Source organism: Oryctolagus cuniculus, chromosome 2 (assembly GCF_051225735.1).
Source record: "Oryctolagus cuniculus isolate XC-2025 breed Fujian yellow rabbit chromosome 2, ASM5122573v1, whole genome shotgun sequence".
Lineage (NCBI taxonomy): Eukaryota > Metazoa > Chordata > Mammalia > Lagomorpha > Leporidae > Oryctolagus > Oryctolagus cuniculus.
Window position 1 is genome coordinate 118345143 of NC_142868.1, and position 10598 is coordinate 118355740.

Sequence of the window (10598 nt, forward strand, 5' to 3'; positions counted from 1 at the left end):
ACTGAAACCAGGTGTCTAGATTCAGTCTGGGTCTCCCATGTGGTGGCGGGGATTCAAGTACTTGAGCCATCAGCTGCTGCCCGCAGGGTGAGCATTAGTAGGAAGCTGGAGTCAGAGTGGAGCTGGGACTCAAACGCGAGCACTCTGAATGAGACGCAGGCATCTTAACCAGCAACTTAACTGCTGGGCAAACCCTGCCCCCCCCCCCATCATACAGCGTGCTGTGATGATTAGCATTACATAAAAATGTAGGTGCACGTGAGTTCTGATCGGACAAGTGATATATGAAAACATTGCTATCTATTGTATCTGGTAAATTCCCTAGCTTTTATTTTTGGTAATATAAAATTATTTAGATTGTGTTTTTTGAGTACTTTTAATGATAATATAATTAAACTTTAAAAAATTTTAGCAGTTTTAATTATGTGACGTTAGAGCTATACATTTAATTTGTTAGATATTTTTCTCCTATTTTTTTTTAATATTTATTTATTTATTTGAAAGTCAGAGTTACACAGAGAGAAGGAGAGGCAGAGAGAGGTCTTCCATCCACTGGTTCACTCCCCAGTGGCTGCAACGGCCGGAGCTGCACCAATCCAGAGCCAGGAGCCAGGAGTTTCCTCCAGGTCTCCCATGTGGCTACAGGAGCCCAAGGACTTGGGCCATCTTCTACTGCTTTCCCAGGCCATAGCAGGGAGCTGGATCGGAAGTGGAGCAGCTGGGACTCGAACCAGCACCCATATGGGATGCTGGCACTACAGGCAACCGCTATGCCACAGCGCCAGCCCCTTTTCTCCTATTTTAGTGATAATGTCATGGGAGTACTTTTTCATTTTCCTAAATTAAATATAGTCATATATTGATAAGAAGTTGGGGTCTGTGTCTTTTGTTGACTTATTTCTACCTGAGACCTACAGAGAATTAGGATTCCTGTTAATACTGGCTGAGTTACCTTGTCTCCCTCTGGGCAAGCAAAATGTAATGAATCCTAGAACCAGGGCATTCCATATAGCCAGGTAGACAATAAAGAAATTTTGAAATTTATTTTATCATAGCAACCAAAGTATTCAGTGTACCATAGAGTTTACTTTCTCCCAGCGTAATAATAAGTGCTTGAGTCAAGTTTTTATTTGAAAGGGTTTGAAACAAACTCCTCCTCCCTCTGTTTTGTAGGGAGATGAGCATAAATACAAGTGATAGAAATAAAAAGATGCTCTAAAGTTGGTTGGAATATTTGTATCGTTTATTTCTATTAAGAAATTATAAAACTCAAAAACTTGAACAAATTAGGGGTCCTAGAGATTAAGGAAGCAAAACATCAGTACAAGTCAGTACTCTTGCTATTTTCTGTCTTATACATCAACTCTGTTTCTGCTGTGGTTTCCCAGGACAAAAAATAACACCTGTGCATGTAACGCCAAGAAGTAGAAAAATCTGAAATCCAGCTTTTGTTTGCCTGGTTAAGAAAACACTGGCATAATTACTATGTGACATAAATGCCACCTTTTTTTTTTTTTTTTAAGATTTATTTATTTGAAAGAGTTACAGAGAGAGGTAGAGACACAGAGAGAGAGGTCTTCCATCCACTGGTTCACTCCCTGAATGGCCACAATGGCTGGAGCTGACCCAGAGCCTCTTCCAGGTCTCCCACGTGGGTGCAGGGGCCCAGCACTTGAGTCACCCTGTGCTGCTTTCCCAGATGCATTAGTAGGGAACTAAATCAGAAGTAGAGCAGCTGGGACTCAAACCAGTACCCATATGGGATGCCAGCGCTGCAAGCCAGGGCTTTAACCCACTGCACCACAGCACCGGCCCCAAATGTCAACCTTTTAAGACATATGTAGCAACAAATAAGATGTCATGCTTTTGAACTTGAATACTTAACATTTTATGTGCATTCTATTGAAAGGTTTGCTTTCGGATGATATTAAGCCAATACTAAATATATTTATTTCGACAGGATGAAGATTTGAAGTGGGTAGAAGAAAATATTCCCTCTTCATTCACAGATGTGTAAGTATCTTCTGTTCATGTCTGAGCCTAGAATTTAGGCTGTAGATTAAAGGGCTGGTTCTCCACCTCCCATTCTTGTAGGCCCTCTTCACCAGGGAATGACCAAACTGCTTCTTAGGGAACGCCATAGAAAGTGACCACGCCCTGGATCAGATGTTCTTTCTCCATCTTTTGCACTGGACAACAACCATTTTAATACTAGTGGCCTAGAGCCAACTCTTGCTTTATTTGATCTACAGTTTTCAAGGTCATTTTATTTTAATCTTCTAATATAAAACATGCAAATCTTCATTTTTTAACTTGTGTAACCACGGTGTATTCCGGGGAAGCTTTCGGAGGAAACACGTGAGCATGGGGAAGTAGACTGCATAGGAGCAGCCTCAGGGAACCCTGGGCTCTTCAGGTTCCTGTTTACCTTTGTTCTTTTAACACACTACGTGTTTTTGACGTAGTTAAAGATATAACAGACAAATATGGTGCTGTTTTCACATATTGTTCTGTTGTCATAGCTTTAACTGTAGATTGTGTCAGGTTTTAAAAAAATGTTTATTCATTTTTATTTATTTGAAAGAGCAGCAGAGAGGGAGGGAGGGAGAGAGATCTATGTACTGGTTCACTCCCTGCAAATGCCTGCATAGCTGGGAGGAAGCCAGGCGCCTGGAGCTCCATCCAGGTCTCCCACGTGGGTGGCAGGGACCCAAGTACTTGGGCCATCATCTGCTGCCTCCCAAGCACAGTCGCAGGAAGCTGGACCTGCAGTGGAGGAGACGCTTGATCCCAGGCACTCTGGTATGAGATGTGGGCATCCCAAGCAGCAGCACCTGCTTGTGTTGTTTTTGTTTGTTTAGGTTTATTTATTTATTTGAAAGGGAAATTTACAGAGAGAGAAGGAGAGACAAATCTTCTATCTGCTGCAACTGCCAGGGCTGTGCCAGGAACCAGGAGCTTCATCTGGGTCTCCCACTTGGTGACAGGGGCCCACGCACTTGAGCCATCTTCCGCTGCTTTCCCAGGCGTATTAACAGGGAACTGGATTGAAAGTGGAGCAGCTGGGACTCGAAACAGCACCCATATGGGATGCCAGCACTACAGGCTGCAGCTTAACCTGCTGGGCCACAGCACCAGTCCCACTATGTCAGTTTTTTAAATTATTTATTTGGGAGGCAGAAGTAGAGAAAGAAAGAGCAGGCTTCCATTTGTTAACTCTCTGTGGGCCTGCAATAGTGGAGACTGGGCCAGGCTGAAGCTGGGAGGTGAGAGCTTGAGCCAGGTTTCCCAGGTGGGTGACAGGGACCCAGCTACTGAGCCAGGCCTGGAACCCAGCACTCAGATAAGGAATGTGGGCCTCCCCCAGTAGCATCTAACTGCCAAGCCAAATGCCCAGCCCCTTTAAAGATAAAATTATTTGTTTGAGAGAAAGATGGAAAGAGCAGTTTTTAAAATGTTACCCCTCCGTAGTATATCATTTTTCTTTGTTATGTAGTTTTTCAGTGTATGAACATATCAGAGTTTATCCATTTGAATGAGTTCAGTTCAGGAGTGTTGAGCATGGCGCACTGTGCGAATCTTTCTCTCTGTCTGCCGGGGAGGCCAGGTGTTCCCCTTCTTTCAGCTGTAGCCAGGAGGGAGGGTTGGCAGACCCTGGAGCACACCTCTGTTCACCTTTGTAAATCCACTGGCGTTATTGTTAATAACATTGTCAACTTTTCCCCTTTTATTTCAGAGCCCTTCCAGTGTTAGTGGATTCAGATGAGGTAAAGCATAATTTTGCTTATTTCCTTGAAGCTGTTACATCCACAAAGAAGAAATATTTTTCAGAAAGAAATTCTGAAACTTACTTTTTCAAATGATCAGGAGCGTATGGAAGAACACTACAAATTGATTTGTGGGTAGAGATGCAAGGATTTGGGGTTAAATCCTCATTTCAGACAGAAGCAGGAGAAATGCTTACTGAGGCAGAAAAGGGAAGGATTGCTTTATGCAATCTTGAATCTATGTAATTTTTTTTATTTTTAAAAGATTTATTTATTTATTTATTTGAAAGAGTGAGAGAGAGAGACAGAGGAGAGATTTTATTTATTTATTTGAGAGGTAGAGTTACAGACGAAGAGAAGGAGAGACAGAGAGAGGTCTTCTATCTGCTGGTTCACTCCCCAGATGGCCACAACAACTGGAGCCTGGCCAGTCCAGGCAGAAGCCAGGATCCAGGAACTTTTTCCAGGTCTCCCACGTGGATGCAAGGGCCCAAGCACTTGAGCCATCTTCTACTGCTCTCCTAGCCCCATTAGCAGGGAGATGGTTTGGAAGTGGAGCAGCCAGGACTCAAACCAGTACACATGTGGGATGCTGGCACTGCAGATGGTGGCATAACCTGCTATGCCACAGTGCTGGCCCCGAATCTGTAATTTTCTTTTTCCTTATTTTTTTTTTAAGATTTACATATTTATTTGAAAGTCAGAGTTACACAGAGAGAGAGGTCTTCCATCTACTGGTTCACTCCCCAATTGGCCACAATGGCTGGAGCTGCGCCAATCCAAAGTCAGGAGCCAGGAGCTTCTTCTGGGTCTCCCACGTGGATGCAGGGGCCCAAGGACTTGGGCCATCTTCTACTGCTTTCCCAGGCCACAGCAGAGAGCTAGGTCAGAAGTGGAACAGCTGGGACTCAGACCAGCGCCCATATGGGATGCTGGCACTACAGATGGCGGCTTTACCCAAACCACTGCCCTCCCAAATCTGTAATTTTCTAAAATTTGTGTGTGCAGTGAGGAGTATTGAAGATTAAGATGGCAGTTTGTCTAAATCTGATCCTTGCAGATATTTCGTTGATATAGTAAGTGAAGTTTCTATTTCATTTTCATTTTCTAAGCAGGAGATTTGAACACAGGATGTAGATGTAGATTTTCTTTTTTTCTTTTTCTGTTTTTGGACAAATGATGTTGAAGGTGGCTCCAGGCCAGGAGTGTGGTGTGCGACAATTAGGGCATGGCTGTGTGGAACCTTAGTCACAAAGGGGGAACAGAGGGGCTCGGAGGCGCCTGAGCCCTGATTCCGTGCTGTCCGTGGAGTCCAGGAGCAGCTGGCACTCTGTGGGATGCCCTGGGAGTGGCGTGGGCACCGCTGCCTTGGCTGGACAGTAGCAGGCTGAGAAGGTGTGAGAGGCCTAGCTACAGAAGAGTTCTGTTTGGGGACGTATGACCCTGTAGAGAGACGCCAGAGAATTACCTTTAAAAGGACCATTTAAAGTGTTCGTGTGATAAGTGATTGATTTATAGTTTCAACAATACGTTAGTGAAGTGTGACAGCTCCCTCCAGGGCCCGTGCCGCAGACGCGTTTGAACCGTGTGTGCCCCTGCTCCTGTCGGAGACCCTGACCTTGTTTTCCAGCCAGCAGAAGGCCAAAGGTCTCTGAACTTCTCAGCAGATAGTTCACTCTGCATTATTACAGAGTGAGGATGATCATTTCTATTTTCTGTGTCTGGTACTTCTCCCAGTTTGTGGCTACTGAAAAGATCAAATTGTGACTTTTGAAACATTGGGAAAATCTGTTAGGGTTCTGGAAGCAGCATCAGCATCGTGGACGCAGACCTTTGTATTCATGGGTTTATTTGTTTGTTTTAGGAAATCATGACCAGATCTGAAATGGCTGAAAAAATGTTCTCCTCAGAAAAAATAATGTGATTGGAAGCCTAGCAGCGAAGCCTGGCTGCCGGTGAAGGGGCGTCTCGGGCGGGGCGAGAGCCCTGGGCGGACAGCACACACGCTGCCGCGGGGTCCTCTTGGGAATCTGCGTGGGGAAGTGGAGAGTTCAGGTGGGGGGGCCCTGCACCCCTCTTCAAGCCGACTTCTTGTGCAGTAAACTGTCTGGATTCGAGAAGACTGAGAACAGCGCTGTGACAAAGCTGTCTGCACGCATGCCTTTAGCTGACGGGCAGGCACGTGGGTAGCGGTCCCTGTGCTTTTCTCTGGAAACTATGACAATTCCAGATTTTACAGAATGTGTCCGGACCCCGCCCCCTTTTCTTCTTCCACACCTTGGCCACAGAGCATGCGGTTCTTCTGAGGTGCTGCGTTCAGTGTCTCCGGCTCTGGGGTCTCTAGTTGCCAGATGCAGTGATGATGTTCTGGACTTTTTACACTGATGAAGCATCGGAACACAGGCATGTTTATATATTTAATTTTACCTTTTTTTTTTTTTTTTTGGTATGCACAAAGCCCTTGTTTGTGAATATCAACATGTGCATCCAGCTGTGGAGTTAGTTCTTCTCTGAGCTCAGGGGAACAAAAGTGCACAGGGAGAGAAGTCTTGAGGGTCACTTCCAAAGATGTGTTCTCCGTTCCCCACTGTCCCCTCCCTCAGGCCGTGTGCACAAGTGCTGCTGCTGATCCTGCTGGGGGCCGGTGGAGGGGCTGGGCCACCTGGCTCCCCCAGCGCTCCTGCCCAGCCAGCCGGGAGAGTTGGTGGTACCAGTGACTCTTGTGGGAACTAGAACTGTATCTTTTACATAATCTTGGCCTATTCTGTTTCATAATAAAAATATATATTTAACTGCAAAGTACATCACGGTTAATTTTGTAATTGATTTCTCAACCTGCAACCATATTTTATACCTTATTTTGTTATATTGTATATTTGTATTGTATGATTTGAAATTATTTGTTTGAATATGTTTTAAAACTGTAGAACAACCTAAACTTGAAAGGCAGTTGAATGTATTATGTTGAAAATGTGAATGTTTTACCGCTTTCATGACCAAAGACACAGGACTGGTGGACATTTAGAACAGGAATGAATGTTGGAATCTTGGCTTCTTGTCTTTGAAGGAGTTCTAACCTTGTGAATTGAGAATGACTTCAGAGAATTTCGATGGAGAAAACATTAAAATCCTCACCAGTACAAACACTTAAATATAACCTCTAACTTTTTTCACTGTGAAGCCACAAAATATTTTTTCAAAAGCTTACTTCTTAAAATGTATGTATTTTTATTTGAAAGAGAGAGAGATTATGAGACACACAGAGAGACAGCTCACCTACTGGGTCACAACCCCAAATGCCTGTAACAGCCTGGGCCAAGCTGAAGCCAGGGTCTCCTGGGTGGCAGGGACCCGAATACTGGAGCCAGCCCTTTCTGCCTCCCAGGGTGCGCACTAGCAGGAAGGTGGGACTGGGCATGGAGCCAGGACTTGAACCCAGGCTCTCCAGCATAGGACACAGGCAGCCCAAGCACCAAACGCCATGCCTGACTTCATTTCTTAAATTGTTTACTTATTTGAGGGATTCATAAAGACTTATCGCCGGTAATAATGTCTCTGAAAGATATCTGCAGATGTGTTTTCCGTAGTGAATGTTTGGAAAGTAGGCAGCATAGACAACTGCTGGGAACGTCATGGTGTTCAGTGTCGTTGCTTGGGGACGTTCTCCTTCACAGGAAGAGAGTGATTTCACAGTGGTGGATTCCGTTTGCGTACGCAGTGGGCTCCCACCCACGCCCTGCCCCAGCCTGTGTGTCCTGCCCGGCTTGGCTTGTGTTCCGCTTCAGCTCGGGCGTTAGAGCTGGAGTGACATCTGCCTTCTTCCCAACATTTATATCCAGTCTCTCTCCCCCTCCCCGGTTTTGTGGGATGTTGACACTGCCCCCACTCCCCGGGCCAACTCTTCAACGGCTTTAGTTGACTTTTGAGAAAAAAGTTCTGGGCTTGCAGCCAGCAGGAGCTGTAATTTATTAGGGAATTGTTAAGTCAGTATGAAAATGGCCTTTGACACCACCTCAGTAGTGTAATTTTTTTTTTTTTTTTGGACAGGCAGAGTGGACAGTGAGAGAGAGAGACAGAGACAGAGAGAAAGGTCTTCCTTTGCCGTTGGTTCACCCCCCAACGGCCGCCGTGGCAGGCGCACTGCGCTGATCCGATGGCAGGAGCCAGGTGCTTCTCCTGGTCTCCCATGGGGTGCAGGGCCCAAGTACTTGGGCCATCCTCCACTGCACTCCCTGGCCACAGCAGAGAGCTGGCCTGGAAGAGGGTCAACTGGGACAGAATCCAGCACCCCGACCGGGACTAGAACCCGGTGTGCCGGCGCCGCAAGGCGGAGGATTAGCCTAGTGAGCCGCGGCGCCGGCCCCTCAGTAGTGTTATAAAAACGCTTCTTCCTTCCACTGGAAAGATAAATGAAGCTACCTGCCGCGGCCCAGCTGCCCCTAGACAAAGCAGGAATCACTCCTAACCACCTCGTGGGCGATGTCTGGAGGCGCACGGGCAGTGTTTCCTTCGTCAGCACCGTCGGTGGTGGATGGCTTGACTGGAGGGTTCCGGTGCTGGGCTTTCTCACCCCCCTCCCCCGCAGGAATGGCTGGAGGACGCTGGGGAGAGGTTGCAGTTCCCCGTTGTTGCTTCAGCAGGGAGTCCTGAGGCTGGCCTCGTGGCCCTGGGGGCACTCCGATCTTACTTTTTCAGATCCCCTCAGGATGGCATCCCTGCTAATGAAGTGCTCCGCAAAACGCTGTAGAGCGCTTGTTACGCAATTCAGGTTAGACTTCTGTGCAGTTTGCCTAAAAGGGAATGAGTTGAGTTAGATTCTAGTATTTAAATACCTGCTTTCAAGGATAGTTTATTTCAAACATAAGGGGGAAAAATAGGTGAATATGTGAATTTTTTTAAGCCTGAGAGATCAGATCTAAATAGTTATTTTGCATCTGTTCATGAGAATACAACCTTTCCCCCTAGTATCACATACCGTTTGCACTATCACAGTGTCAAGACTTAAAGTGTAAAAGTGTACACTTAGGGTAGATGCTGACATCATTTTTTTAAACGAAAGATTGAGTCTGTTCCAGTAGGTTAGATATGAATAAAGTTGGCTGATGTTATGCTTCATTTATAAATCACTAGTTCTGGGACTTGTGTCTTTGTGTGATCAATAGCATCCAATAAGCAATACAAAACACCAAGCCTATAAGAAATCTAACATTGGTGAAGTTCTGAAGATATTGAATGTATTGAAGTAACGTAACCATAAATTTTGAAGGAGATGTGTATTATAAAAAAGGTTAATACTGCATTAAGAAACATTTAGAACTAGGAAAACATTTGTTTATTTGAGAATAGTTTAAAATATTTTTTATTTAAAATTAACTTGGGAGAATGTAGGAAATACAGTTTGAAGGATTTTTGTTTGAAAAAATGATGTACTTTTGTGCCTTAACATTTGTTCTTTTAATAAAATGCTTTGATGTTTTGGGTGATTGATTTCTATAGGTTGACTTATTTATTTTGAAAGCATTACAGAGAGAGGGAGAGACAGTTTGTTTTTTTTTTTTTTAAGATCTGTTTATTTGAAAGGCAGAGTTACAGAGAGGCAGAGGTAGAAAGAGAGAAAGGTCTTCCATCTGATGGTTCACTCTCCAGATGGCCGCAATGGCCAGAGCTACGCTGATCCGAAGCCAGCAGCCAGGAGCCTCCTCTGGGTCTCCCATGAGGGTGAAGGGGTCCAAGGACTTGAGCCATCTTCTGCTTTCCTGGGCCATAGCAGAGAGCTGGATCGGAAGTGCAGCAGCCAGGACTCGAACCAGCACTCATATGGGATGCCGGCACTGCAGGCAGCAGCTTTACCTGCTATACCACAGTGCCAGCCCCGAGACAGATCTTCCATCTACTAGTTCATTCCACAGGTGGCTACAACCGTCAGCACTGGGCCAGGCAAAGCCAGGAGCTTCATCTGGGTCTCCCACATGAGTGGCCAGGGCCCAAACACTTGGGCTGCTTTTCCGAGGCCATTAACAGGGAGCTGGATCAGAAGTGGAGCAGCCAAGACCAAACCAGCGCCTGTATGGGATGTCAGTGCCATAGGTTATGGCAGAACCAGCTAGGCCACAATGCCAGTCCCATGGGTGATTGATTCTTGATAATGTCTTAGTACTAAATTACAGAAATCTAGAGGAAATGTAAACTCCTATGGATGGTAGACCAAAAAGTTCTTAAAGAGGAGACACAGTTAAACATGGGAAAATGTTCAGTCTTCATAGTGATAAAAGTGCAAAAGAAAAGATAGAATTTTTACATTGAACGGACCTAAGTTTGTTTTGTTACATCTTTGTAAAATCCCTTTGCTTTCAAAATCTGAGCACACAATAATGATGGTAATGTAATTGATTCAGCCTTCAGCAGTATGCTACCTTCGAAAAATGTCTGAAATATGGCTTACTACCCAGCGGCCCTATGGGATGCTGTGCACCGTGAAGTTGTTCTGGATTTGTGAAAATACAGAAAAATGCAAGTGTGATGCAGAGGCCTTTATGTGAACTCTCGTCTATAAAAACAAAGTCGAGGAAGAACTGGTTAGATGTGCACTCAACTGGCCCAAGGCTGGTGGTGCGGGTCAGCCACGCGGGGGTCACAGCTTGATTTCGCCCCTTGAGAAGGTTCTTCCATCACGGAGCAGTTCTGCGGTGGGTGCAGAGGTAGGGACGCTGTCTGTGTCCAGCGAGCAGAGGGACAGGGCAGCCTGGGAGGTTGGAAGGGCTACCCCTGCAGTGGGGAGCGTACTCCATTGACAACACTTGGTCACGAGGCCACGTCAGCTGCCAACGAGGC

The 10598-nt window shown here is 45.6% G+C and overlaps 1 protein-coding gene across 2 annotated transcripts in view; it reads left to right on the forward strand.

Annotated features, from left to right (window-relative positions):
• The window catches only part of TMEM87B (transmembrane protein 87B), a 54392-nt gene extending 45142 nt beyond the window's left edge, over positions 1-9250 (forward strand). For both annotated transcript variants that reach the window (XM_051842675.3, XM_008254058.4), the window contains exons 17-19: positions 1961-2013; positions 3737-3767; positions 5632-9250. In XM_051842675.3, coding sequence (XP_051698635.1) covers positions 1961-2013; positions 3737-3767; positions 5632-5691 — 144 coding nt within the window. In that variant the 3' untranslated portion in view covers positions 5692-9250. The remainder of the gene's footprint in view (positions 1-1960; positions 2014-3736; positions 3768-5631) is intronic.
• The last annotated feature ends 1348 nt before the right edge of the window (positions 9251-10598 follow it).